The 27,754-nt window shown below is 61.6% G+C and overlaps 2 protein-coding genes across 2 annotated transcripts in view; both read right to left on the reverse strand.

Annotated features, from left to right (window-relative positions):
- Positions 1 to 13,913, reverse strand: part of MYO15A (myosin XVA) — a 34,317-nt gene extending 20,404 nt beyond the window's left edge. The window contains exons 1-25 of the mRNA XM_045778228.2: positions 13,800 to 13,913; positions 12,569 to 12,682; positions 12,053 to 12,111; positions 11,840 to 11,963; positions 11,499 to 11,594; positions 10,986 to 11,117; positions 10,417 to 10,542; positions 9,622 to 9,699; positions 8,695 to 8,843; positions 8,533 to 8,578; positions 8,219 to 8,343; positions 7,802 to 7,919; positions 7,364 to 7,539; positions 6,798 to 6,882; positions 6,079 to 6,132; positions 5,900 to 5,981; positions 5,688 to 5,818; positions 5,110 to 5,205; positions 3,857 to 4,092; positions 2,234 to 2,415; positions 1,886 to 1,958; positions 1,489 to 1,680; positions 1,010 to 1,170; positions 805 to 899; positions 133 to 253 (exon numbers count right to left, since the gene is read on the reverse strand). Of these exons, the coding sequence (XP_045634184.2) occupies positions 133 to 253; positions 805 to 899; positions 1,010 to 1,170; positions 1,489 to 1,680; positions 1,886 to 1,958; positions 2,234 to 2,415; positions 3,857 to 4,092; positions 5,110 to 5,205; positions 5,688 to 5,818; positions 5,900 to 5,981; positions 6,079 to 6,132; positions 6,798 to 6,882; positions 7,364 to 7,539; positions 7,802 to 7,919; positions 8,219 to 8,343; positions 8,533 to 8,578; positions 8,695 to 8,843; positions 9,622 to 9,699; positions 10,417 to 10,542; positions 10,986 to 11,117; positions 11,499 to 11,594; positions 11,840 to 11,963; positions 12,053 to 12,111; positions 12,569 to 12,682; positions 13,800 to 13,898 (2,950 nt within the window). The 5' untranslated portion in view covers positions 13,899 to 13,913. The remainder of the gene's footprint in view (positions 1 to 132; positions 254 to 804; positions 900 to 1,009; positions 1,171 to 1,488; positions 1,681 to 1,885; positions 1,959 to 2,233; positions 2,416 to 3,856; positions 4,093 to 5,109; positions 5,206 to 5,687; positions 5,819 to 5,899; positions 5,982 to 6,078; positions 6,133 to 6,797; positions 6,883 to 7,363; positions 7,540 to 7,801; positions 7,920 to 8,218; positions 8,344 to 8,532; positions 8,579 to 8,694; positions 8,844 to 9,621; positions 9,700 to 10,416; positions 10,543 to 10,985; positions 11,118 to 11,498; positions 11,595 to 11,839; positions 11,964 to 12,052; positions 12,112 to 12,568; positions 12,683 to 13,799) is intronic.
- Positions 13,914 to 14,262: 349 nt separating this feature from the next.
- LOC148109035 (unconventional myosin-XV-like) lies at positions 14,263 to 27,055 on the reverse strand. The gene is made up of 12 exons (XM_087867748.1): positions 24,667 to 27,055; positions 24,277 to 24,536; positions 23,475 to 24,161; positions 21,300 to 21,382; positions 20,592 to 20,655; positions 19,888 to 19,997; positions 19,600 to 19,674; positions 19,276 to 19,366; positions 15,505 to 15,608; positions 15,302 to 15,365; positions 14,341 to 14,454; positions 14,263 to 14,286 (listed from the first exon to the last, which is right to left on the reverse strand). The coding sequence occupies exons 1-12, from the start codon at positions 27,053 to 27,055 to the stop codon at positions 14,263 to 14,265; spliced, it is 4,065 nt and encodes a 1,354-aa protein (XP_087723874.1).
- Between the last annotated feature and the right edge of the window lie 699 nt (positions 27,056 to 27,754).

Below are 27,754 nucleotides of genomic sequence, written 5' to 3' on the forward strand. Positions count from 1 at the left end.
TGCCGCTGTCTCGCCCCCACCAGGCGGCCTGTGGCTGCCTCTATCCTAGCAGGTGAAGGAGCCCCGAGAACCAGCAGGGGGGCCCCCCTCACCTCGCCCAACCCTGGAACCACCCTGGGGACAGGCACTGACTTGGCTTTGGCTTTGGCTCTGGGGGTCTCCTGGGGGGATCTTCAGTGCTGCTGCTGCCGCTGCCACCAGGCTGGCCTCCCCCTTTCATGCGGTAGGCAATGGCTGTTGGCTTCTCCAGGTCCTGGGGGCGGCAGGTGGCTCAAGTGTCACTGTCATACTCCCAAGGTTCCAAGGTAACGGGCACCTGACACTGGCCACCTCCTGTGTCCCCAGGGCCTCCCGCCAGCCTCATGTCTGCTCTATGCCCAGCCTCTGCTCTTGCAGCAGCCCAGTCAGTAATCCCTTGCAGCCTTACAAACTCCCAAAACCCGTTACCCCCTCCCACGGTGAGGAAACAGGTTCCAAAGGCGCTGTGCCCTGCTTGGGGCCCACATCATGCCATGGAGGGGCTCCTGGGAGTTCCCAGAATGAGCAAGGGTGCCTGAGGGGGCTGGCTCCCACCGGAGGGGGAGGAAGGGCCCTGGACCTTTAGCTGCGGGTCCTTCTGGGGTCAGCCAGGAGCATCCCTAGCCATGAGGACACCCTCATCCTTTGCTGGGCCCCCAGCAGAGACCCAGACGAGACATGCCACCCCCTGGCTCTGGCTGTGAGTGGCTCCCGTGTCACTCTGTGGGTATGTGACTTGGTGTGCACACGTGGTCCCAGCTGTCTGCAAACACCCCCCATCCCTACCGCGTCCCCGTAGGACAGCACGGGGTCGAAGAGGCTGTCCAGGTAGCCGTCCAGTCCCTTGTGGGGCACAGAGGGTTCTCCCAGGCTGTCTGAGTCTGGTTGGGGGGATGGGGGACACAAAAGCCAAGTTCTTTTCTCCTGCTGATCACCCCACACAGCCCCCAGGATCCCTCCCCACCAGAGACCGTGGCCGCTGCTGGTTGACCTTGGTGGGTCGCTGTCCCTCTCTGGGCCCCAGTCTCCCCATTTGTACCATCCTCGTTGTGGCTGCAGTACCCATCGGAGTCAGCCACTTTGGGCGCGTGTCCCTGGGACTGGGGTCCGGTGGGCATGTCCTCATCTGAGTCCCAGCTGTTCCCAAACAGCCTGTAGGGAAGGGGATTATGGAGCACCGGGCCTCCCGAGAGATCATGGCCCTCCCAGAATCACCCCCATCACCACCACATTCTCCTCTGGGCTCTGGAAATGGGTGACTCTCTCCCTTTAAAGGTGGGCCCTCAGGGGGAGCCTGGCTGGTCAGCCAAGCATCTGACTCTTGATCTTGGGGTTGTGAGTGCGAGCCCCACACCGGGTGTACAGGTTACTCAAAGTTTAGGTTTAGAACTCAGCTCCGAACCAGCAGCTAGGAGAAAAGCCGTCTGCGAGGAGAGGCCATCTGCGTAAAGGGCCCGGGTAGCCACCTACGCTCTGGGGCCTCCCCTGCCGGCCACAGGCCCTTCTGCACCCACGATGAAGTACGACTTCTGTCTCGGGAAGTCCCCGAGCAGCTCAAGGTCGGACACCAGGTCCAGCACGTAGTCGTGGCCTGCCAGCTCTGCCCACTGGACCCCACTCTTCATGGCCACTGTCCAGCCCCGCCAGCCATCTGCCAGCCCCCTGGTGACAGCACACGGAGGGGCAGAGATGAGGGATGGAGCCAACAGGTACTGCCTGGAGAAACCGTGGAGCACGAGCCAGACCCCCGGCATGACCAGAGTGGACCCCACGGTGGTGGTGGGGAGGTGTCCGGTCTCCTGCCCCTCCCCCTCCCTCCTTCCCGGGTACACAAGGGTGTGCTGGGTGGGGCCTTCCAGGAGCCAACCTGTGCTTCAGAATGTCTCCAGCCACCTCTTCCCCTGTACTCCAGGAGTGCACTGGGCAGGAGAACTGGTCGCCTGGGGCAGCGGCAGGTGCTAGGCTCAGGCAGGATGCATCAGCGGCCCAGTTCGGCCATTTCCCCGCCTGCCTCCCCACTCTTGCTCTGGACCCTGGGTCTGCACCCTCCCTGCCCCAGCTGCCTTCCCCCATTCCAGGTCCAGCCCCCATGCCTGCGTGCTGACCTTTTTCCCCCTGAGCCACACCCAGAGAGCCCCCCCGCCCCCCTCCAGCTTCTCCTGATCCCTGGGGCATACTGGGGCCTGCTGACTCCAGTGGGGAGAGGACAGCTCACCATTGAAGCAGCCCACATCCAGCGCCATGCTGGCCTTCTCCTGGGTTGCTCTCCACTCGAGCCGGGTCGGGGGGAAGGTGCGGGCAGCCCCAGAGCCCTGCTGTTGGGCCCGGCCCATGGCCTGCATGAGGCGGTGCTGACACACAGCCTGGAAGCCGTTCCGCCCATAGTCAGACACGAACCTGATGGGTCGGAGTTGGAGCCAGGATGAAGAGGGGTCTGTGGCTAGCCCGTGACAGAGGGGGATTCTCAGTCCAGTCTGAGGGAGGCCCAGGCTAGCCCCGAGCTCTAAGGTGAAGCTGAGGAGGCCCTATCTCTGAGGCTAGGTCGGAAGGGTCCCAGGCTATAGTCCAGGGCTCTGGAGTGATACCGAAGGGATTCCGGGAGAGCCCGGAGGTCCGGGATTAGGCTGAAAGGGACTCGGGTTAGCCCCAGAGTTCTGAGGCTAGACTTGAAAAGATCTCAGGCTTTCCCAGAGTCCCAGAACTGAGCTGAAAGGGTCCCAGGCTAGCCAGAAGTATCTTAAGCCAGCACAGAGGTCCAAAGATAGGCCAAAGAGGTTCCAGGAAGGCCCACCAAAGCTTGTTGGAGCAAACGGTCATTGACAAGGTGGGGGCTGCAGGAGGGTGTGGGCAAGAACTTGGCCTCTGGAAGACTCTGCTTTCCATCCCTTCATCAAGCCTCCTGGGGGGTCATCTACTCCCTCTGAGCCTGCCTCCAATTTCTCATCTATACAAGAGATGGCCGGGAGGGTTCAACTTGGCCCAGGCCCAACAAGACTGATCCCTCCAGGGGCACGTACTCCACGTGGCTCTCTGGCTCCCTCCCCGCTGCTGGAGCAGCAGTGAAGCAGGCCCACAAGGGCCACCAGAGGTTGGAAGCCAGAACTGCGCCCACAGGAAGGCAGTGGTCCTAACCTGCTGCCCCAGACTCACAAGACTGACCCGCTGAGCGGCCCACCGGCCCAGGGGAAGCTCTGTACACTCAGGCTCACGGCCACCCTGTAAGCTGGGTCCTCTTACCAATCCGAATTCACAGGTGAGGAAAGAGACCCAGAGAAGGGCAGGGACTTGCCCCAGGTCCCACAGCAGGCAAGTATCCGAGCTGGACTTTGCACCCTGAGCCTGCCCGAGCTCTTTCTTTCGCAAATCACCCTTCTCACGCAGCCCTGCGGCACCGGCATCATCATCATCGCGGATATCATCAAGATGCTGACAAGAACTAAACTCACAGAGCACTTCTAGCACTTTCTAGGCTGAGCTGGGATTTGAACCCAGACTGTCTCGCATCCAGAGTCTATGCTCGTTACCCCCTGGCTCTACTCCCGTGATGTGAGAGGTCAGCATCTTTTCCCCAAATTCCCCAGACCCTGGTCTTGGCCATCCTCTGAGCTCTGCAAGTCCTTTACCCAGTTTTGCCTGAGCCCTACCCGCCAGAGTGAAGACCTGCCCTTGTTTCTTGCTCTGAGCCCGGTGGAGACGGAGACCAGCCCCTGACCAGCCCCGGTGCCTGAGCTTCCAAGCACAGAGACCTCACTCCCGGCCTGACCTCGGGCATCCCGCTCCCGGGGCCTCACGCCAGCGTCCCCGTCCTCAAGCCTTGGCCCTGGCGGGTTCCACTCACTTGAGCAGGTAGTTGGTGAGACGCGAGGACGGTGCAAAGCCGCTAAGGCAGGTGGCCAGTAGGAGCCAGCCCCGCTCGGCATTGTGGGCGCTGGGGTTGCGCCACACCTGGTTGGCCAGCTGCGCCAGGATCTCATCCCGGAGTTCGGGCGCCGCCAGCCCCTTCTGCACAATGTAGTTCCCGAAGACGTTTTCCTGGGCACCGTACAGGTGGGGGTCGCCCATGAAACGCAGGATCTGCGCCACAGACAGACTCTCCTGGGCCCCTTGGAAGGTGATTCCTGCCAGGGTCCCACCACCCCCAACACGCGCCCCTCTCACGTCCTTCCCCCGTGTCCCAGGAAAGCCCATATAACAGCCCCCCCACCACATTACAATAGAATTGCCATACCCTGTGTCAAATGACCAGGCGGGTCGTGCCAACTATGAGAAAAGATCCAAAGGGCATATGGACTTTTCTCTCCTGCTCATGAAGTTTCCACAAGCGCTCCCCATACAGCCCCAGCCCCTCCCTGCATCCCCGGCCTCCAGCCAGCCCCTCACCTCCTGCTCCCTCCAGGCCCCAGAGAGCGCTTTTTTCACATTCATATCTGACCACACCCCTCCCACAGAAGCACCTTCCTTGGCTCCCCGGGGCCCATGGGATGAAATCCAAGTTCTGGATCTGGCAGACAAGGCCTTGCGACCCCCTCTTGCCTCTGCCCTTCTGACTTCCATCAATTGATATGTTCTGACTCCATCAACTTTCTCTTCTCTCTGGTCCTTCTCCATCTGTCTTGGCTGGCAGATTCCGCCTCCTTCTAGTCTAGCTCAAATACCTCCCCCGCCCCGCCCAACAGCAAGCCCTCTCTGATTCTGTCCAAAGCCAGATTAAGGGTCCAGCTAGACTTCCCAGCCTCCGTGCCTAACCCTCTGTCCGTGTTAGTTGTCACTGGTCAGGTGTGCTCTGCCTCCCCCCTCGGGCTAGGAAGTCCTCGAGGAGAAGACCTGGATCTGTTCTTCGTGTCCCTGGGAAGCTCCACAGAGGCTTGGGGTAGCTTCTTTGCCAGGAAGGCAGCTGGGAGAAGAAAGCCTCCCGATCCTCAAAGTGGGATTAGCCCTAGCCCAGAGTGGAGCCCAGATTCCATCCACGCCCCCCCACAGAAGTCTTTCCTCCAAAGAGGGCTGGGCTTAACAGCCTGGGCTAGTGGAGGACCCAGGACAACAAGACCAGGGGCCTCACGGCCTACAAAGGTGGCCCGGGCGGACCCTTACCAACTTGAAGACGCTCACAGCTTCTGCGTGGCACTCTGCCGGCAGCCGCAGGAGGGGTGTCTTCAGGGGCACCGTCAACATCCCAAAGGCAGGTTCCTGCGGGCACAGGGCAGGGGCGTGGGGCCAGAGCTGGGGCTCATGGGCAATACGGATAAACTGCTCTGTGCCAGGTAGGGGCACAAGCCAGGGAGCTAAGGGCTCCTTTCCCCAGTGTGTAGATGGGAATACTGAGGCCTGAAAGGGGGCAAACACGGCCGTCAGCCGGCTGGGGGTGGAGACCATCTGAGCCCCCTGGAGAGCCGGAAAACGAGAGCTGGGATGATGTCCTATGGCTCGACCGGTTGTTAAATTTCTGAAATAGTTCCAACTGGTGGGCAAACGGTCACTTCCTAAGCCCCCGAGGGCCCCCCACTTCTGTCCAGCCCTCCCTCGGAGCCCCCAGACTCCTCATGATCCAGCGACTCGGGGGCTCACGCCACAGGGCGCGGCCAGGAGGCTGCCCCAGGCTGACAGCAGTGTCAGTTCGCATCAGTCAGTGCCCACTGGCCAGGGCCGCTCGGGTCCACGCCGGCCTTTACCTTAAAGTGGCATCGGACGAACTTGGCCATGGGGTAGTTGTTGATGTCCAGGGGCAGTGTGACACGGGGCTCGGCCTGGAGCCGGGGAGTCCGCACAGGGGCCACCTGGGGCACCCGGGCCGGTCTGAGGCCTGTGGGGGGGGGGCGTGAGGTGCCAGACTCCCGCGCTTGCCCGCACTCCCCCCCACACACAGCGGCCAGCACTCACGGACCTGCCACGGCTTGCAAGAGTCCCGCCAGCTCAGCGGGTACCTCCAGGTGCCCCACGGCCACCACCTCCCGCTTGCTCAGCTCCTGGAGGGACAGCCCTGAGTGAGGGGGCAGGCCTGCCACAAATCCCACCTGCCGGCCTCCCTTCTTGTCCCTGCTGCCGCCCAGCACCTGCACCCACCTCCAGCTCCCGGAGCCGCGCCTCCTCCGCCCGGAGCCTCCGCTCTGCCCTCAGCTGCAGGAGAGCAGATGGTCAAGGCGGCGGAATGGTGGGCAGAGGCGACGGCAGGCCCCAGGCTCGGGGGCAGCCCGAGCCACCTTGCATAAGGTGGCTGGTGCCTCGTGATGGCAGAGAGGAGGCAAAGATACGGCCAGAGAAACAGGAAGGGAAGGGAGAAAGAGCGAGAAAGAGACCGGCAAGAGGCAGAGGAAGTAATATTTCGGGGAAAGGGAAAGACCCACAGGAGGATTTCTGGGCAGGGTGATGGAATCCCTTCCTCTGTCCCTCCAGAAAACCTTCACTACAAGCCAGGAGGCTCGTCAAGGCTTCGGGACCTACATTTGTCTTTCTGGTGGTTGGTTTATATGACAACAAGCAACATATCTAGTGCTGCTCAGGTCGACAAATTCCATCCCACCCGACTACCGAAGGCCCCCCTGTGAACCGAGCACAGGCCAGATCCTTCACGTGCAACATCTCACGGAACCCCCTCCACAGCTCCGGGGGGCAGGCAGGGGAAAGTGAGGCTAGGGAAGGCCAAGGTCACAGCTGGCGAGTGGCAGAGTGGAGATTCGAACCCAAGACTGTCTGAGGCCAACAGTCCCCTCCTGGGTGCTAAGCGCCCCCTCCCTCCCCCTGCCGCCTGGCTCCCAGGAGCAGGGGGACGGGTGGGCGTGCACCTTGAGGTAATGCCGGTGGTTCGTGTACGTGTGCACCAGGGACCGGAACTTCACCAGATTCCTCCTCATCTGCTGATACCGCTGCCTGGGGGTGGGGAGGAAAGAAGTGTCTGGGGGGGATGGGAAGGGCAGGGGTTGGGATCACAGGGCGACCAAGGTGCACAGATGCCCATGCCAGCCTGGCCCGGGTATCGGTGCCCGGGGTTCACTATGGGAGCCCTGTGGAGCTCAGAGAGGGGCAATGACTTGGCCGAGGTCACACAGCAAATTAAGTGGCAGGGCCTGGACGAAACTGCCCGGAGCACGCGCATCCCATCGGGTTGTTGTCCCAGGGCTAGGATGCAGGCTGGGGCCCCTCGTGGCTGCAAAGATCACAAGGGCCAGGGGCTAGGTGGGCAGGACATCCCAACGCGGAGACGTGGAGAGTGCGAACATCCTTCCGGCAGAGGCCCGACTCTCGGCTTGCGCGCCTCCGGGCCAGGGAGCTTAGCACCACCGCTCAGGCATGGCCTGTCCCGACCCCAGCCGCAGGGCTCTGGCGCGTCCTGCCCCCCCGTGGGCCGTACCTGGCCAGGTAGCCCCGGGCCCGGCTCTGCAGCAGGGTGATCTGGCCGCGCAGCGAGCGGAAGCGGCGGCGGATGAGGAAGCCGCGGAGGCAGCGTTGCAGCGTGAGGGCGGCCAGGTGCACGACGCGCTCCCTCATGCTCTCCAGCAGCTGGTGCAGGTGCTCCTTGAGGAACAGCTGAGGAGGGCGGGCCGGCCAGCGGTGAGGCGCCGAGCCGGAGGGCCGAGCGTGGGCACGTGGGGGGAGCAGCGATGGGGATCTAGGCCCGTGAACCGCCCGAGCAAAGGTCCAGAGACAGGCTTAGCCTGCCACTGACCAAGCTCCACGGCACTGCCTCCGGGCCAGTCACCTTTAGTGGGGGCGTTTCTCCTTTCTCGGCTCCAGCTCTGAAGCCCCTGAACTTGAGGCTTCCAGGGGCTGCACGTGCGGTGGGACTCACCTTGCTGACACCGACGCGGTACATATTTGGCATGACCGTGCACAGGCGGCTCAGCAGCGACACGCACAGGTCCCCACTGGCTGGCAGGTTGTGTTTGAGGGCCACTAGACAGCGGTACCTGTGGTTTCAGTTGGATAAGACACTTTACTGCCATCTGCTGGAAACTTGTCACAATAGTTTAAAAGTATTCCTGGAATCTACACACACACACACACACACACACACACACACAATGAAAAAATGAGGAACAATAAATATATCTGCTCTGTGACAGCCAGCAGGTAATGATCTTGCATAGTACACAACCTGAGCAACTGTGCATGGCAAGCTCCACCCCGCCTGGGTCCCGTCTTCCTGGGGCCATGGGGGGGTTGGGTAAGGATCTGTGGAGCTCAAGAACCACCCTGACTGCGGTACCTGTCGATGAACACCTGGAAAGGCAGGCGCACTGGAAAGCCCTCCTTGCGGATTCGCACCGTCTCCAGCACCCCCGAATAGCGTAACTGTGCCATTACCACATCTGGCTCAAAGAGGCCTGGCTCCTGTAAGGAGGGCCCCAGATAGGGAGTTTGCACTCTGGCCCATCCTAGTGCCACGGGCACTAGCAATGACAAACGGTCCCCACAGTGCGCTGGGCCAATGGAAGTCCAGAGAGGCACAGCCACGTGCCCCAGGTCACACAGCATGGGGAAGAGGATTTGGCTCTCTCAGGGACCTCAGCCATCACATACCTTCTTGTGGTTGGGCTTCAGGCAACGTACGAACAAGGGGTTACACCTGCACAGGGGTGGGAGGAAGGCAGTGTGAAGCCCCAGAGAAGGGAAGTGCTTACCCCTGAGGGTCATGGAGTGGGTCAGAGGTGAGTCTGGGTGCCCACCCACCTGCATGCTCACCTCTCCATCTTTTCTACCAGATCCAGGAGCGACTGTTGGAACTTAGCAGCCACTGTGTGTGCCTTGTGGAGCCGGGTGACGGAGCCGCTCTTGCCCAGGCGCTGAGGGGCAGCCTGTGGGGCGTGGCTGGAGAAGAGGTGTGCCACCACCTGAGCCGGGGCGGGCAGCAGGCCGGGGCAGTGGTCGAGGCACCGAGACACAGGGAGACACCAGGGGTAGGGGCCGAGAGACAGAAAGGAAGAAATAGAGGTGGGGAGGTTGGAGAAAGGAGTTAAAAACAAAAACAGTCAAATCTCCAAACCAGAGGGATCAGAAAACTACCCCACTGGGCCCCTGCCATCTCTGCAAGGCCGCTGTCCTCCTGGATTACACACTTCTCAAGTCAGGGTGCTCAGCACCTTCCAAGGGACCTGTCCCGTGGTCGAGCTGACTTTTTTCTTCAGTATGACTGTGCACCTGGCCCTGAGCTGGGCTCCTACACACATGGTCATGAACTCTGGCAGGGACCTCAGCAGGAGGGCGCCCATTAGACAGAGAAGAAGGTGGAGGCCCAGAGAATGGGGTGGGTGGCTGAGAACAACAGGGCCATTTGGGAGAACCACTCAGTGAGGGTATAGGGCAGGTCAGAGCATGGGTGGGCAGGGCCAGGATGGGCCCGGGGACAGGCAGGGCGATCCAGTGGGGCCGGCCAGGGGCATGGCCCTTCAGGGGACAGGACCAGGAATCGGAGAAAGTACAGAGCAAGGCAAGACTCTGAGTTAGGGTTGAGATTTGGGTCAGAGCCTGGCTGGAGGTAGGGTGCCCCAGAGGCAGGACCAGCACCTGGGTACCTAGTGGGACCTCCCCATTTCCTGGACTGAGAGGGGGCCTGATCATGGGCTGGGTGCTGGGGGGAGGGCAGAGTGGCAGGAGGAGAGGCTTGCTTACCCGTGTCCGGCTCCGCACAAAGAGATCCAGCACGTCCTGGCGTACCTGGTCATGGTTCTTGTCTAGGAACTTGTGTACCTGCAAAGGGAGATCAAGGGGGGCAGCTCGGGTTGGAGCCCATGCAGCCTGAGGAGAGGGTAGGGGATAACCTACCCCAGTGTGCATCCGTCTGTCTGCTCCCCTCCTCCTTCCTTCCTCCCTACAGCAGGTCAGGAGCTCCCAGCCCCTGGGGGACCCTGGCCCCGCCCCTCCGGGCCTCTGTCTCCTATCTGTCCTAGGAGGTACTGGACCCTTCCCCCTGCTATGGTCCCCTCCCCTTCTGCCCCCCGCTACCCTTCCCATCCTCTGGAGAGGCGGCACTATCCGTAGCTTCACATAACCGGTCTGGGTCTTGGCCCCATCCTCAGTGGAGGACACTGTCCTGTGTCTGTCCTCCAGGCGAGGAAAACAAGGCTGGAGACAGAAGCTTGGAATCCTGGCCTGAGACACCTCCAGGGCAGGAATGTGTCTGAGATAACAGAGTGACCGCATCATTACCGATAATAGCTACTCATTATCACCCACTGCAGCCAGGAGGCTTCCACATTCACCACAGGAGACCAGCACTATCATCCGGGTTTTGCGGATGTCGAGATAGGCTCAGAGAGGTAAAGCAATTTTCCCAAGGTCACACAGCCGAGGGTGAGCAGGGCCAGAACTAGAACCGGGGGGAGTGTCTGCAGCCCCCGTTGTGCTTCTGTCTCCAACTGCGGGGACTGTGGCACGGGAGGCCGTGCGGGCTGTCCTGGGTCTCACCTGATAGGTGACTTTGCCTGCGTAGTGTTTGATGGTGAACTCGGGAAGCGGCATCTTGGGCTTGGAGTAGAGTGGGTTGGCGCCGTGGTGGTAATGGCACTTCTGCAGAAACGTGTGGTCTGTGGCCTGCAGGCAGGCGGGGGTCAGAGGGTGGGCAGGGGACCCGGGCACCCTGTTCCCGGGCGAATGGCAAATCCTCCAGCCTGGACTGCTTTCCAGAGAGCGCTGGGAAGGAGCAAGTCATGGCTGCCTCTGGCTGCCCAGTGCCCTGGTGGGGAGGCTTAAGAGGATCCCCCCCACTTGTGTCTTCCAATCAGAGTTTGAGGCCCAACCTCAAGGTCACCTCCTCCGGGAAGTCTTCTCTGGCTTCCCAGCCTCGTACCCTCCTCTGGACACTCACAGCCCCCTAACCAGCCTCTATCACCCCAGGTTGTGATTGCTAGGTTGGGTGTCCTGAGCTCCTGTCCCCAGGCCAGAGCAGAGAAGGAGGCAGGACCCAGGCCTGATGAGGACATAAGGCTCAGAGACGTTGAGCCCCTGACCGGGCTCACACAGCGGCTGTGGCTCACCTGGGGAAAGCAACACTGGTCATCGAGGATACGCAGGATGCCGTAGGGCTTCAGGGAGATGAGGTTGATGCAGGGCTGATTGTCGGCAAAGCTGATCTCCCGCCAGTCGATCTGTTCCCGGATGTACTCCTCCTGCCCGAGTCAGGCGCTCAGCCTCCTGCCCTGCCCGCCCCCCATCCACCCTGCCTCCCAGGCTGGATCCATCTGAAGGGGCCGGGCCAGGAAGCTCGCTCCCCAGGACGGCAACACGAAGCATCTCTGAGCCCCGTTCCACCCTTGGCCTGGGCCAGCCCCGTCGCGGGGCAGAGAAGGATCCCCCGAGAGGGCTTCTGTCGGCTCAGCACCCAGCCTCTTCCCCGTCCAGAGCGCAGGCCTTCACATGTGCTGGTCCCGGCTTAGGACGCCTTTCCCTCCACTCGGACTGGCCACCTCGGGTTTGCCCTTTGAGAGCCCCAGAGGCCATCCGGCTCCGGGGAGGCCCGCGGGCCGTCGGGAGGGGGCGGGAGTGCACACCTGCTCGTCTTGGAACACGATCTTGTTGAAAAGGTACTGAAGGTTCTCGTTTGCATAGTTGATGCACAGCTGCTCGAAGCTGTTGAAGCTCAGGTCCTGCCGGGCCGTGGTGAGGCTGGGCCTGCTCCCTCCATGGCCAGTAGCCCACGTGTCCCCCCCCCACCCCCCGGGGCTCCGCTCACCGCCCTGGCCGCCCTGTGCCCTCCCTGCTTTCCGTGGCCTCAGGCAGTGCTCGTGGGTGAGTGAGGGAGACAAGAGGGGGCTGGGGGGGGCTGTCAGCAGAGAAGGGAGGGAGATGAGGCTTTGTGTCCCCTGCCCCTCACCCACCCGTGCAGCCCTACCTCAAAGCCATAGATATCCAGGATGGCGATGGACAGCGTGTCCTGCTGCGGGGACACCAGCGCGTTGACCCGGGCGATGAGCCAGCTGAAGAGCAGCGCGTACAACACCTTGGCGATGGCGTCTCTGGAGCAGAGAAGGTGCTGGGGCAGGTGGGCACGGTGTGGGGGTGGGGGCAGGGATCTGGGGTTAGGCGGGGAGGAGCAAGGCCTCACCTGGCATCCACGGCACTCTCCACAGTCAGCGGGGTGAAGATCTTCTCTCGCATTGTCTCCTGGGGAGGGATGAGGCCCCTGAATGACAGCAGGCTGGCTGCCGCCTCCAGGAAGCCCCCGAAGATTGGGGGGGCATGGAGAAGGGAGCCAGAATGACCATGGGACTGGTCTCAGGCACACGAACAGAACACCCTTATCCCCCTTCTGCCTGCCTGTGCTGCTGGTGGGGGCAGGGCCGCGGGTCTAATGGGGGAGACAGAGGCATAAGCAGACAGACCCAGCGAGATCAGCCTTGGGAAGGGACAAAGGGCCAGGGGATGTGGGAGCCCCGGGGGAGGTAATGACCCAGGCAGGGCTCAGGGGAGGCTCCCTGGAAGGGGGGGGGGTGCCTGAATCAGGTCTTAAAGGATGAGAACGTGTAGGAAAGGGAAGAGCGTTGGAGGCGGAGGGAGGAGCCTATGCCGTCCAAGCACTGGCAGGAGGCTCTGACAGCCCCGGGGGGGCCTGGGGACTCACGGTCACTTTGAAGGTGATGGCCTTCTGCAGGCCCTCGGGGGAGATCTGCAGCAGCTCCGCCACGGCCTGGATCTCCCGGGCGCTCACCACCGAGGCGGTCTCCTGCGCGCCAGTCTGTGCCCGGTACCAACAGCAGTGTGTTTTAAACTAGATAACGCGGTTTAAAGTTCATACAAAAAACATACACAAGCTAGAAAAACCAGGAAAATTCTGAGATAGATGGGGAGTGAAGAGGCCCAGAGAGATACTGAAATGTGTTACAGTTACAATAATCAAAATACTGTGGGGAATTTTAGGGGCACCTGGGTGGCTCAGGCCATTAAGTGTCTGTCTTTGGCTGGGGTCATGATCCTGGAGTCCTGGGTTGGAGCCCCGGGTTGGGCTCCCTGCCCAGCAGGGAGTCTGCTTTTCCCTCTGCCTCTACCCCTCCCCCTGCTTGTGCTCTCTCTCAAAGAAACAAATAGAATCTTTAAAAACCAAAACAGCGTGGGGATAGACACACAATACGTGGGTTAATGAAGCACAACAGGAAATCAGGAATTAGGCCTAAATATACCTGAGAATTCAGTACATGATAAATCTGTATTTCTCGAATTACAGGATTAGTTATGGAAGAAAAGGAATTGCATTCCGACCTCACACCTTACTGCGATAAACTCCCGATGGACCAAAGATTAAACGTGCACACGCACATACATCATAAAAACTTTTGAAAAAAATGATAGGAGAAAACTGTTACAATTTTGGAGAGATCAATCTCTGTAAAAATGATACAAAGTCTAAAATTTATACAAGAAAAGATTCTCAGATAAAATGCCTGAAAATAATTCTAAAAATCTGCATGGCAAAAAACCAAACCAGAACAGAACAATCACACCACCAAGCAAAACACCAAAAAAAAAAAAAAAAAAGAAAGAAAGAAAGAAAGAAAGAAAGAAAAAGAAAGAAACAAAAAACAAGAAAAAAAAAAAACCTGGATACAAATCAAAATACAAATGACAAGGGGGACAAAGGGTTGGTTTCCTTCACATATGTAAAAAGCTCTCATACATCAACAAGAAAAAAAGAGGAGCGACCACAATGGTGGGGGCCGGGGGCGGGGGAGAGAACAAAGGAAACGCGCATGGCGGCGTACCCCGAAAGGCAAATATCCGTGGCCCCCAAGCCTCTGAGGAGACGAGCCGTGTCCTGAGGGCGCCAGGGCCCCACGGCAGGCTGTGGGCTCTCTCACCTCATACTTCTCGAAGTAGACATTGCCCAGATGCAGGATAGACGCCAGGATGCGGAAGATGCTGTCCTGGTCCTCTCCACTGAAGCCCACCACCTCCATGGCGGCCAGGAGCCGGCGGAAGTCGTCCGAGTCGCTCTTCCCTGAGATCTCACAGTTCCCGCCCTGCGCCACGGCAGAGGCCGGGGCTCAGGGACCCTGGGCAGGCCCTCCAGCTCTGTCCCACTCCCAGGGGCCTGAGGCCCCAAGTAGGTCCTGCACGCCGGGCCCTGACCAAGCGCTTTATATTCGTTTGCCCCTCTAGTCCTCGCCATGTCCCTAAAAAGCAGTCTTATGCTGTCCCCATTTCACAGATGAGGAAACTGAGGCACAGAAGGGGAAGGGCCATAACTCCAGGCTGCTTAGCTCTATTCTGTGCTATAGAGAAATGAGGTCAGGTAGGCCTCTTCTAGCCCCACTTGGGACCCTAAAGAAGCCTGTCACCCTTGTCCTGATGAGACAGGGGTACCAGGCAGGGGGGCCCTGGATGCCTGCCAGCACTCACCTGGTTTAGGTAGTAGTAGGTCTCAGCCTCCTGCAGACTGAAGGCCTGCCGCAGCTGGGCGGGCAGCCCGGCCAGCAGCTCGTAGAAGATATGGTAGTTCCTTTCGTTTTTGGCCTGTAGGGTAAGGGGGTGTGTGCAGAGAAGGGAGCCACCCACCTAGGTGACCCCCAGGCACACATTCAAGGCCAGGTGTGCCCGCCCATACAGATACAGGTGAGACCAGGCACCTGTGAGGAGCGAGCCCCCAGCCTGACCCTGGAACGGTGGCGGGGGGGGGGGGGGCGGGGGGGCTCTGGTCAGGATTTACTTTTGTTTGGAGGAACAAGAGAAAGGTAGCCTTTCTTCTCTTGTGCACACTGGGCACACCCAGCCATGTGCGCTGTGTCCACGGCCTAGATGTGCCCACACAGGGCCTCCTGAAGGTTCACTCAGCCAGGGCGGTGGGGAACAAGGGACACAGAAGCCCTCGACCTCCCGGAGCCCACTTGCTAGCTGCAGAGAGAAACACCCAGCAAGCCGCCGGTGAAAATAAGACGTGTCAGACAGAACAGAGTGCTCTGGAGAGAAATAAAGCAGGGACGGGGGTGGGGAGCTCTGGTGGGGTGGAGAGGGCCTTCGTCGTAGATGGGGTAGCTTCTCTGAGCAGGTGCCATTTCAGGGAAGACTTGGAGGAGATGAGGGGTTTGGTCGCGCAGATGTGTGCGGGGAAGAATGCTCAGAGAGAAGAAATCGTGGATACAAAGGTCCTGAGGCAGAATCATGGCTGGTATGCTTCAGGGACAAGAATGTTCACTGTGGCCGAAAGGGCTGAGAGTGGGGAGGAGATCACATGCTCACACAAACACACGTCCTTGTTCATTAATTCAGCATTGCCCCAGCCCCCCACCAGCTGCCAGGCTCTGAGTATCCGTCTACCCCCAGTGCATCCCAGCACACGAGGGCCCAGGGGGCCCTGTCCCACCTGAAACACAATCCTGGATTTCTCGAGCAGGTACTGGGAGGTTATGGCACCGGAAATCACGCCCCTGGAGAGGGGGGAGACAGTCAGCTTGTCCGGGATAGCTGGGTGGGCGGGGTGGCTGGCGTGGGCTCTGAGGGGCTGCACCAGGACATGGGGTGTGCCACAAGGCCTTGGGGGACCCCTCCCGCCACTGTCCCACTCACCCTTCCAGAAAGACCTCCACGAACTTCCCGAAGCGGCTGGAATTGTCGTTCCTGACGGTTTTGGCGTTACCGAAGGACTCCAAGAGGGGTGTTGCCTCTAGGATCTGGACCCCAGAAGATGTGGGAATTGTTCTCGGGGCCTGGAGTAGGGAGCATAGCTAGGGCCACCCCTAGGTCTTCCCAGACACGGACCTCCCCAAGGAACCCCTGTGTGAGGGGCAACTGCAGGTGGGCTCCCTGTAGAATCCTTGGGTCTCCCCAGTGTCCCCCAATGCCCCTCATGCTGCCAACCTCCCACACTGAAGCCACAGCTACCGTCTCCAAGCCCCCAGCCCCTCCCACAGCAGCCCCCAGCCAGGGCAGGTCTCTGGATGCCCCTTCCTGCCCATCCTGCCATCACACACACACATGCACTCCAAGTACCTTCATCTTCAGGAGCACCCAGAACGGAGGAAGAGGAGAGAAGGACAAGAACAGAAAGAAGCAGGTCACCTGTAGGACTGAACCCCTCTCCCTCCAGGACGCCAGGGGCCTTAGACCATGGAGGGACCACTGACCCCTTTGGGCCCCTGGCGTGGGCAGAGGGGTTGCCAGGTGAGAGCAAACCCATGAACCTTCGAGACCCCAGCTGTCCGGCCTGGGGACTGCAGTGTGGCCTCAGGGTGTGGGAGTCTGCCGGGTCTACCTGCCAAAAGGCTCTGGGGATGTCCTCTTTACCCCATCCCCAAGGCCGCCACCTTTTGCCAATCACCTGGGCTCCCAGAGGAGCTTCCTTCCTGATCCTGGCCTTGTGCCCTCCAGGGGTCCTTTGAAAACCTGTGTTAGGTCATGCTTCCCCTCACGTGGCTTCCACGTCACTCAGGCTCAAAGTTTAGCCCTTGCACAGCCAAGCTCCTGGTTGGCCCCATCTCCCCTTCCTCCCTCTCCTGCCCTGCACAGCCCTCCTGACCCACCTGCCGGCCCATGCCGGCCTCTGGACCAGAGTTCTCTCCCTCTGCAGCCCTCAGCACCGCTGGCAAATCCCCTCACTTCCTTGTATCCTGTCTCCCCCCATCCCAGACTGTCAGCCCCCAGAGGCCAGAACCTTTGTCTGTGTGCAATCTCTGGGTCCCCAGCACTTACACCGGACTGGGAGCACAGGAGGCCCTCAAAAAAATATCTGCTAAACGGATGACACAAGGAGCAGAGTTTTAGGACCGCAGAGCTGCCCAAGGCAGAGCCAGTCCCAGCTCCCATGTATTAGGCCCCTACCACGTGTCAGACCCTTTGCCCTAATTATATGGCTGTTAGCCATCCTGCCAGGTAGGTACCAATGCACCCATTTCACAGATCAGCGAACAGACTTAGAAAGGCGAGGTAGTGTTCCCCGGAGACTCCAGGTCCTACGAGTGAGATCACAACACCGTGCCAGGCATGCACGTATCTGTGTACACAGCATTTTCAGGCTGAGTCATTTCCTCGGGATAAATTCTCAGAAAAGAAGCGGGGAAGACCTGCTCTCTGCAGAAATGTTACTTTGGGGAAGGTGCCAGTTCCCTCTGTCTGTTCACACTCATGGTCCCGTTTAGTCCAGGAAATAGCACGTCCATTGTACAAAGGAGTGGACTGCGGCCCCGACGAGAGTGGGAGCTGGCCTGGGGGTGTTCAGTGAGTTGGGGTCTGCCTGGACTTTGGGCTATGCTATCCCCTAGTCTGGAATCCCCTTGAGGGTGTCTGAGTGTGAGTCAGCCGCTCCTCTGTCCCTAGTGCCCAGCCAGGGGCTGGGGAGAGGACTGCAGGGCTGGATGGGTAAACGTGTCCTGTGGGGCCCTCTAGCTCAACCCACAGCTGGGGTGATAGCCTGTGGTTTGGGCTGGGTGGCATCCGGCCACCTTCCATTCCCAGGGAACGCCTGTCACATCCCAGCCCAGAGGCAGAGCCTGTGACCCAGGCCTCGGACAGTCGAGGCACAGCTGGGCTTAGTGAGGACGCATGGCCCAAACTAGTCCAACAAGAGGGAACCCTGAGACTTTCCCGGCATGTTGGGAAGTTTGGGTGGTACACTGTGGCACTGTCTTGCTGATCAATGAAAGAGAGGTTGAGAACGATGCCCCGTAGATGGGGAGGATGAAGCCAAAACAAGGAACGCTGTTTAAGACCCTGGATCCAGCCATACCTAAAACCGACCCTAAGTAAGGACTGTCAGATTACGTGAGCAGAGCAGAGCAGCAGGTAGGAAATGAGCCCACACATCGCAGCTGGCAGGCCCATCCTCACATCTACAGAAGGCCTGGCACAGAAACTCCCACAGCCAGCCACGTCCCACCACTCTGACCATCCTCCCTGACCCCGCCAAGACTGCTCTCTGCCTTAAGCTTCAGATCCCAGCTCCTCCACCCCCACACTTCGGGGCACTGGGTAAGTGCTCTCCCTTCCCAGACCCGTTTCCCAGTCCATAAATGGACACAAACATACCCGCCTCCCAGGGCTGCTATAGGGCTCTAGTGTGACCCCATATCTAAAGCATCAGACATAGGAAGTACTCAGCACCCAGTTCCCTGCCCACCTAGCCAGTCCTTCCAGAAGTCTACACTTAGAGGTTTCGAAAGCCCCGCCTGGAGCAAAGGGAGGCTCTGGAGTCTGAGCTGCTGGGCCTTCGCCTCCAGCCTCACCTTCCGTGAGCTCCAGGCTCGTGGTGTAGCCACCACCTTCCCACCATCTCTGTAGGGATGCCCAGCAGACTCCCCAGAAGAAAAGACTCCTACCTGTCTTTTCTCCACAGCCCTGCCCACGCAGCCAATGGCAGCTCCCCGCGGCCTATGGCTCAGGCCAAATGCCTGTGGCTGCTCTTGGACCGACCCCCTCTCTCACACCGCAGTCTGGTCCCTCAGCAAGTCATTGGCTGCCCTTTAATCTGCACCTGGTCTAGCTGTGCTCACCATCTCCGTCACTATCTCCCTGGCCGAAGCCACTGTCCTCCCTCACCTGGACTCCACGATGCCACTTTGCCATCCCCCGGGCACACCAGACCTCCTTGCACCCCAGGGCCTTTGCACTTGCTCTTTCCTCTGCCTGTTTGCTCTTCCCCCAGATGTCTTCAGGGCCCACTCCCTCACCCTCTCAGTAGAGCCTTCACTGACCACCATGCTTCGAATTACAACCCCCATCCACCCTCCTCCCTGCCTTTTTTTTTTTTTTTTGGTCCTCAACTTCCCACCCTTTCACATAGACATAATTCACTTGTGTATTTCTTTCCTTCTGTTTCCTCCACTGTAACAAAATTCCCATGAGGGTGGAAACATTTGTCTGCGTTGCTGCTGCCTGCCTCCCCATCACCTGGCCTGGGCCTGGCACACAGTATGTCCCCGGGAAAGCTTTACTGAGGGTCTAACACTCTCAGGTTTGGAGAACCTAGCACTCTTCACAATGCTCCAGTCCCGTGTCCTCAGTGCCCCGGCATCTCCTGCAGCCCATCCCCAAGCCTAGGCCCGTCCTTCCTCTTACACTATCAGATAGATGAGGCCAGGCAGGAGAAATGGGGCTTCTGCTCTGGCCAGGCCCAGCAGGGCGGGAACTGGAGCCGCTCTGGAGCATAGGCAGGACGGAAGTCCCCTGTAGCCATGCCCTGGGTGGGGAGGGTGGTGGCAGAAGGAGCCAGAGTCCTAGGAGCCCTCCCAGCGCAACGCTGGCTTCAGCCTCCCCATCCTCCAAGTGGGGTCAAGGAGCCTGTCTCTGGGGGAGCACTAGGCTTGGGGGTCCTGGGGAGTCAGACCACGCAACAGACAGACTCACCTGCTGCGTGATGCCTCGTTTCTGGTTCATGGCGGCCAGGTAGCGCAGGATCAACTTGGTGGACTCAGTTTTTCCAGAGCCACTCTCTCCGCTGACCGGGCAAAGAACCGGAGTGAGCACCAACCAGGTCACTGCCTCTTCTGGGCTCCCCCTCCCCTTACCCTTCTTCAACCCCCTATGATACAAGAGGACGTGGGCGGGCCAGTCCAGAGTTGCCAAGTGATTTTTTCCCAGCTCCCACAGCAGGTCTGGCCTGATGCACCCGTCCTCTGCGATTCCTCCGTACATCCCCCCCCCCCCACTAAAGTCCCCAGCCTGACCCACCTGATGATTATGCACTGGTTCTGTTTGGCATCAAGCATTTTGGCGAAAGCAAGATTTGCAATTGCAAAGAGGTGCCTGGAGAGACAGGCCACAGGTATCACTGGGACAGGACCCTGCCTCCCAAACCCCTTAAGGGTCAGGTAGGAGAGCATCTCTGTCCACCCACCGCTCACCACCAGGTGGGCCTACCCTTGGCTCAGGGGCGGGGGGCGGGGGGAGCGCTGAGCTCAGACAGAGGGACCCAGGAGACCCCGGGACAGCCCCCTCCCCATCCCCAGAGACACTCACGGGGGATTTTCTCCCAGGGCCCGCCCGCTGTACTGCTGCACGTGCTCAGGCCCGTAGATTTCAAACATCTGGTAGGGGTTCACCGACACCAGGATGCTTCCGATATAGGTCTGCCGGGCAGACAGCGGCCTCAGTGCTTAGGCCTCCTCGCAGCCCTCCTCCCCAGCTTCCGGGAGCCTGTGTCCATGGGGCCAGGGATCTGGCTGCCTAGCACCCGGGGCCCTCTCACAGCTCGATGGGTCATCTACTCTGGTTGAGGAATTTCAGGCACTGCACCGGGCTGAGGCTCGGAGAAGGCTAAAGTGAGCAAAACCCCGCAGCCACGGATCGGCAAAGATGGCTGTGTCAACCGTCATGTACTTCGTTTTTGCACAGTCAGGGCCAGGCTCCGGAAGCTTCCGCCTCAAAGTGAGGTCAAACCTCCACTGCCTGGAGCAGGGAGGGAGTCGGGAGCCCAGGGCATTCTGAGGTGACCAGAGCCCTTGTGGGTGGCATTCACCATGCGAAGATTCTATGTGTTAGAACTCTGGATTTTAGAACCCCAGATTCTAGCATGTTATAGCCAAATGGTAGAAACCCCAGAATTCAAAGCAGAGGCCACAAAGCGGGGGCTCGGCAGGAGAAATCTGTGCTTCCCACTGTGGCCCCAGGACACAGCTACCTTTCTGACCTGAGCCCAGGGAAGAGCCCGCCCAGGGACTTACATAGATGAGGCTCCGTTCAAATCTGGTTTTGAGGTTGGACAGCACGGCGGTCTCCTGGAGGTCTCTGGGAGGGCACGAAGAGAGGACATCAGGGCCCACCTTTCCCCTCAGTGCAGGGCCTTGGTCAGAAAGGCCTGAGCTCGAGACCCGTCTCTGACACCAACGAACTGTGAGGCCTCGGGCAAGGTCCTTAACTTCTCTTTGCCTTGGTTTCTCCACGTCTGTACGAATCACTGTCTCTACCTCCCTGCGTGGGGGGATGCTCTCGGGAAGCAGACGTGAGGGCTGAGTCACCGTGACTGGATAATGATACTGACCACCAGAGCCCTCACGTGTCAGGCACCTCCAAATAGCCGGCACCCGCACAGCAACTGCCACCAACCCCCACCTTGCAGATGAGAAACTGAGGCACAGACAGACAAAGTGATTTGCCCAAGGTCTCCCAGCCAGGAAGTGGCAAGGCTGGGATTTGAACTCAGGCCTGTGTGACTCACAGCTCAGACACACACACACACACACACACACACACACACACACACACACACACACTGGCTTTGTGACACTGCATGCCCCCCCCCCCCCCGCCATTCGCAGATGAACACACGGAGGCTCTGGAAACATTCCAGGAGGGGAGAGGTACCCCGGCCAGGAGTGGGCAACCCCGTGGTGACTCCTTGCAGACCCCCCCCCCCACCCCACTCCACTCACTCCAGCTGCGTCATGTCCTCCACACCATCCTCCCGGGACTGCTCGCGGAACCGTGTGGTGGGCAGGTTGCGGATGGAGTGCATCTGTCAGAGAGAGTCTGTGGTCAGCCTGGCTGGAGGGCGCCCAGGCCTGCCGCCTGGCCTGCACATGCCCGGGACCCGCTCCTGCTGCGGAGGAGAGAACCCCAAGGCCGAGGCCAGGCCGGGCCCTGGGGCCTCCTTGCTGTGGAATACTGTGGCCCGTGGAGGCTGCAAGCAAGCCTTATTCATGGGGACACATGGCTGCCCTCTGTCCAGGTTCCCTGTGGCTCCCATGTGCTCCCAAGTGTCCTTGACCTGGGGGCGAGGGTGCGCGCGCTCACACGCACACTGTTCTCTGCCCGGAAGTCCTCCCAACCTCATGCTCTCCCAGTGTGACACCCTTTCCCGGGTGGAGCCCACATCTTGGCTTATGTGACAAACTCATGAACATCCATGTCCCGGTGGAGGGGGCCACGAGGAGGGCGGACACCGAGACTGTCCCACTCAGCACCATTGCCCTGCACCCGGCCCAGGGCTAACCTGTACACCCCTACACTCGGACCCGTCTGCAAGGCCATTTGCAGCCCAGGCAATACTCACATACACCCGAGGTCTTGCCAAATGTCTGTGGACACGCGGGCAGGCCTGGGCTGCCTGGCTAGGGGCACACATATGTGTGGGCACACGCTCTCAATGTCCGTCTGACACATTCTCAAGTGCATGGAGGGCTGGGGCTGTCTCAACCACAGCCAGGGGTCTCCAGACAGAAGTCCCGATGCCACCTGTGGGCTGCGGGATCCCCACCGTGCCCACCTACGTGCATACTCATGACACCAAGGATGCCACGTTTGCTCAGACCCTGGCGCACACACAGTACACATCCACGCTTCCCTTGTGTAGCCACGACCTACAGGCACAAAGGCTTGCCTGTGACCCGCATGACTACGAGAGCGTGGGTGCGTTCCGCCTTTCCAGCCTCTCAGATCGAACCCGCACCCTTCTCTGAGCAGGCAAGGAAAGGGGACACCAGGAGGGAGCCCTGCATGCTGCGTGCCTGTCACCAGGCTGCTAAGTAGGGCAAAGCGAGTATCACCCCGGCGGCCCTGGCCTCCCGCCCACCCGTCTGGCCATGTGCGCCAGTGGCCACAAACCCTGAATAATTCAGCCACTCACGTATTCCAGGGTGAGGAGGGCCCAAGCATCCTTGCCCCTCACCCCTGGGCGCCCCGCGCCCCGCTCCCACAATGCTGCGGCCCACACGGCACGGGGCACCCGGCGCCGGGGCCAGGGCCCCCCCAGCAGCCAGGCCGCCCCGGTCGCCATTGCCAGGCCGGCTAGCTGCCCGCTCCCCAGGGCACCGTCTGCAGAGGCTGAGAAACGCCCGCCGCCCCTGCGTGCCCCGCCCACCCCAGGCGTCCCCGGGGAGTCTCCGGTGACCACCCCCCTCCACTGAGGGCCACCCAGCATCGGGCTCGCGTTCCGCCATGAGCGTGGTAGCCAGGCACGAGCTTGGCACCCTTCAGCCAAGCCACCTGCCCTGCACCCCATAGGGGGCCCAGACTCCTGGGCCGGCCTCTGATCCACTGTGTGACCTTCTGGGCCTCAGTTTCCTCCCCATACAACGAGAACGCTGGAAGTTGTTTCCTGAGCCCCTCACCTTTGGACAGTTCAGAATCCTGCAGCCCAGGGAACTGCCCTTAAGCAGGACGTCAAAAGAGGAAGACTCCAGCCCAGGGGGAGGGTCAGCAGGTGGCAAATGAGACAGTATGGACGTGGATGTGAGGCTGGGACAGGGTGGACAGGCATGTCCTGAAGTTTTGTACTCAGACGAAATCTCTGAGGGGCTGCTGGGGACAGACGTGCCACTCAGACTGCCCCAGGACAGGGTTGCCCAGAGTGCAGCCCGGGACGAGATCCCTTTCCTAAAGTGACCGGCAGGAGTTTCTGGAGTCTCTGTACTGTGCCTGCCTGCGCTGGGCATTCTCTTGTTCAATCTTCTAGAGGCTCTGGGAGCCCAAAGGCTGTTCTCCTCGGGTTACAGATGCGAAGACGGAGGCCCAAGCAGGCAGCAGCTCACCAGGATTGTGAGGCAGTCTCCTGCTCTGTTTCCCAGGACAGAACCCCCACGCCCTCCCTCTGACCTATGCCCTCATACCTTGTTCCACCAGCTTTTGGGGCCAACTTCTTCCCAGGGGCCCCTATGGGGCAGGCAATTAGCTCCAGGGCCCAGGCGGCAGGACTGGGGGCTGGTGAGCACTGGTGGCCAGGGTCCATGGGCCTCCACCGGCAGCCAGAAACAGGACCAGAGCAAACTCCAGGCTCTTGGCTTGGGGCTGGGCTCTGGGTCCTGGGTCACCTGGACAGGGGGCTGCAGGGCAGCAGGACGAACTCGCTGGAAAGCACTGAGTTTTTGCACCTGTGGCATGACCACTGCAAAACGCCCAGGGCCTGCCGGGCGCCGCTCACCCACCTTGGGCAGGGGCCCTGGCGCCCCAGTGGGTGCCAAGGGGGCTGGGGAGCTGGGCAGGGTCCCCCAGCGGCGCCATGGTGGCCACGTGGCTCTCATCTTATCACGTGTGGGCAGTGGGTAGGAGAGGCTGAGACTTAGCACCCTCCGCTCTCGCAGGGAATCCATGGGGGGCATCGGGGTAGAGGGCTCAGGCTCTGCTGGTTCCTGAAGCTCCCCCAGAGCGTCCTCTTCTTCTGGCTTCTCTGGGATCGGGCTGGCTGATTTTACCAACTGTCCAGGCCCTGGGTCGTGGTGTCTAACCAAGAAGACATTAGTCAAGTCCGAGGCGGGGTCCTCAGGCCGGGAGGCAGGAGACCACACAGGGCCCACGTGCTGGAGGAAGGGGTTTTCGGGCACAGGGGGTGGCCTGGAAAAGCCAGGACGGCTGCCTGCACCTCCCGGCCAGGGCGAGGGTGGGCGCTGGGTGGGAGGCATGTCCACGTCCCACCTGGGCGCCAGCGGGGGGCACCGTCCAGGGTGTCTCTGAGTCCTCTGCCTCCCGCTGGCTCTCCCGGCGCTCGGGGGCAGCCGCAGCCACTGGCCAGGACCCAGCACTGGGAGGCCCGGGATAGGGCTGGCGCACCCGGGGCTTCACGGCCCTGGTGGGCGGCTCACTGAGGCGGCGCCACGTGTGCGGCAGGCGCGAGGGCAGGTTGAGGGAGCGGCACCGGGCGCCGTGGCCCAACAGCGGGGGGCGGCGAGGGCGGCCTCGGGGAGCCCAGCACAGGCGAGCGGGGTGGACCCAGGCGCGCAGACAGTTGGCGCGAGGACGGGGGCTCCCGCAGCGAGCGGGGCCGGCGGGGCGGGGGCGAGAAGGGAGGCTGGAAAGGCCGCGCACGGAGGGATGGCTGAGGGGATGGGGCCCCCACGGGCGAGCGGTAGCCCAGGCCGGGCAGCCTCCTCGGCGAGGGCTGGGGGGAGGGCAGTGGGGTCCAGGGAAGGCCGAAGGCCGCGGCTCGCCGGCGGGAGCCTCTGAAGGAGGGCCGCGGGCCCGGGAAGGCCAGCAGGTCGGGAGGCACCTCCGGGCTGGCGGCAGGGGGCTCCACGAAGGCCCACCAGGGGGCGGGGGGCGTGAGCGGCACGTGAGCCGGGGCCGCCCAGGGCGGCGGGTGCCGGCGGAGGGAGCCGTAGGGCGACGCGGGCCGCTGTAGGCCCGCGAGGCCCGGGGCGAAGGGCGGGGCGGGCGGGGTCGCGGGGCTGGGGCTGGGGGGCCGCGGGGCTGCGGGCGGGGCGAGGAGCGCGCTCCAGTGGGCGGGCGGCCGGGGCGCGGGCGGGGGCGCGGGCGGGGGCGCGGGCGGCCGGCGGGAGTTGTTGTTGTTGCGCGCGCGCGCCTCGGCCCTCCTCAGCACGATGGGCGTGCCGGGCCGCTCGGAGTCCATGCCGGCCAGCTTGTAGCCGAAGCGCTTGTAGGCCGCCTCCCGGACCGCCGGGCCTCCCAGCCGCGCCTTCTGGCTGCTCCTGAGCCGCGGGATGGGCTTCTTTTCCGACAGCGTCTTTTTGAGGAACCTCGCCAGCGAGGTGGCCGGGCGAGGCGCGGGGCGGCCAAAGTCGGCGCCGAAGCCCGGGCCCCGGTGCGCACCGAAGGCGGACAGGGCGCGCTGGAGGTTGCGCTGGCGCGGCGTCAGGAAGCCCCAGAAGGGCTGCGCGTAGGGCACCGGGGGCACCGGGGCCATCTCCTCCTCTTCCTCGTCTTCGTCCGCGTCCCCCAAGGGCAGAGGGATGTCCAGGGACGGGGGCAGGGACACGTCCAGCTTCTCCTTCCCGAACAGCTTCACCTGGGGCCGCGGGAAGAGGCGGAACCTGCGGATGAGGGACAGCTTGGACCTGGCGGGCTTGTCCATGCCTTGCTGCTCGAAGAAGGCCGCGCTGGGCAGGCGGAAGGACGTGCCCTGCCGCTCGCCGCCCGCCTCCTCCGGCTCCTCCAGCTCCGCGATGTCATCCATGGGGTGGGCGTACGGGTTGTGGGGCGACAGGATGGGCGGCGGCACCCACGGGTACGCGAAGGCCGGCTCCTCCGGGTAAAGATAGGACGCTTCGGGAGGGTAGATGGCCTGGTCCCCGCCACCATAGACGCCTTCGGCGTAGGGGGCGCCATAGGGCACCCCGTAGGGATCAAAATAGGGTACATCGTACGGGAGGTCGTACGGGAGGTTGTAGGGCGGGTATGGCGCCTCATAAGGTGCGTAGGGGTCCAGGTAGTAGCCGTGCGGGTACGGCTCGCCTTGGTACCCATCATAGTAACTGTAGGGGGACGCGTACCCGGCCGGGGGCGCGTACGGGGGCTCGTAATCGTCGTAGCCGTAGCCGTAGGGGTACGTGGGGTAGTAGGGGCCGCCGTAATAGTCCGGGTGGTAGTAGTCGTAGGGGTCCTCGGGCGGGTACCCGTAGGGGTGGTCTCCGTAGGGCGGCCTGGCCGGGTCGTAGGGGTCGTAGGGGCGGTAGCCCAGGTAGGGCTCCTCCTCCTCGTACTGGTAGAGCGACTGCCGGTCGTAGTAGTCGTCGCCCTCGCGGTGGTAGTCGTAATACTCGCCCAGGTCCTGGAAGCCCTCGAGGCCGTACAGCGACTTGCGGGAGCCCGAGGGCCGGAACGGGGCCTCGTCCTCGAAGGGCAGGAAGCCCACCGGCTCGCCCGACGCGTAGATGCTGCGGCTGCGGGGGAACCTCCGCAGGCGGCCTCCGTGCCGCAGGATCTCGGCGCCCGACGGGAAGGGCAGCTTGCGGGAGCCCACGCGGGAGCCCGAGCGGTTGAGCCAGGCGTCCAGCGTGGCCTGCTCGCTGCCGGACTCCTCGGCCTTCTTGAGGAGGAACTTCTTGGTGAGCCAGTTGATGGCCGTGGACGCCTTGCTGAGCGACTGGGCGCGCGGCCGCAGACGGCCGTAGCCGCGCCGGCCCGGGAAGCGGATGACCATGAACGACGGCTTCTTGCCCTTCATCGCCCGCTTCTTCTTGCCCATGCGCATTTGCGTCATGAGCTTGGACGTCGACTTGAGCACGGTGCGCGCCTTCTTCTTGCGTTTGGTCTTCTGCGGGCCGGTGTGCAGGCCCCAGAAGAAGGCCGACGCGCTCCGGAACTGGCCCTTCTTGGAGATCTTGGGCGTGCGGTCGCGGAAGCCCATGAACAGCCGCGACGTCCCCTTCAGGCTCCGTTTGGGCTTCTCCGGCTCCGGAGCCTTCTTCCCCTTTTTCCCTTTCTTAGCTTTCTTCTCATCCTCTTCCTCCTTCGCCATGGTGGATGCCTGTTCCCCACCGGGCGGCGGCTCGTGTCACGAGCTCTGGGACTTGGAGACAAAGGGACACGCTGCGTCTCCTGCCCGCCGCAGGACACGCGGCCTCCTCGGGCTGGGAGCAGCCGGGACTGGCCTGGGTGGCCTGGGGAGGGACAGCCAAGCTGCTTCCGCTGCGACCAGATTCCGGGAGGGCGGATCCATAATTCATCTCCTCCAGGGCCGCCTTGGGTTTCACCCCAGCGGCGGTGGAAAGTGCGTGGGTGTTGTTTACGGGGGAGCAGGGGAGGCCTGGCTCAGGCCTGTGCTGGGGGCGACCATCTTGGCCTTGGAATCACCATGAGGACAGTCATGCTGGCGGTTCAAGCCCTCCCTATGCCTCAGCCGCCTCAGCCCACCGAAGTGAATGCTTGGGTCAAGACTACTTCACAGAGGGAGACTCTGAGTCCCAGAACAGGGAAGCCACCTGCCGGAATCCACTTAGCACAGGCGTCCTGGGCCAGAGGGGAGCCACCTCTCCTGAGCCAGGGTGGGAGGTTCAAAGCCCACCGAGTTACCCTGGAGGGGAACCTTGGACCCACCAGGCCCTGGGCAAGGGAGGAGGGGAGCGGGCAGAGCAGGTGTCCAGGGCTGTGGTCAGTGTAACCAGAGCTGGCCAGCTCTCGGGAGCATGAATAATGCATTGGAAGAACCGGGCTGCCT

Source organism: Ursus americanus, chromosome 14, assembly GCF_024610735.1.
Source record: "Ursus americanus isolate L20-20 chromosome 14, mUrsAme1.1.p, whole genome shotgun sequence".
Lineage (NCBI taxonomy): Eukaryota > Metazoa > Chordata > Mammalia > Carnivora > Ursidae > Ursus > Ursus americanus.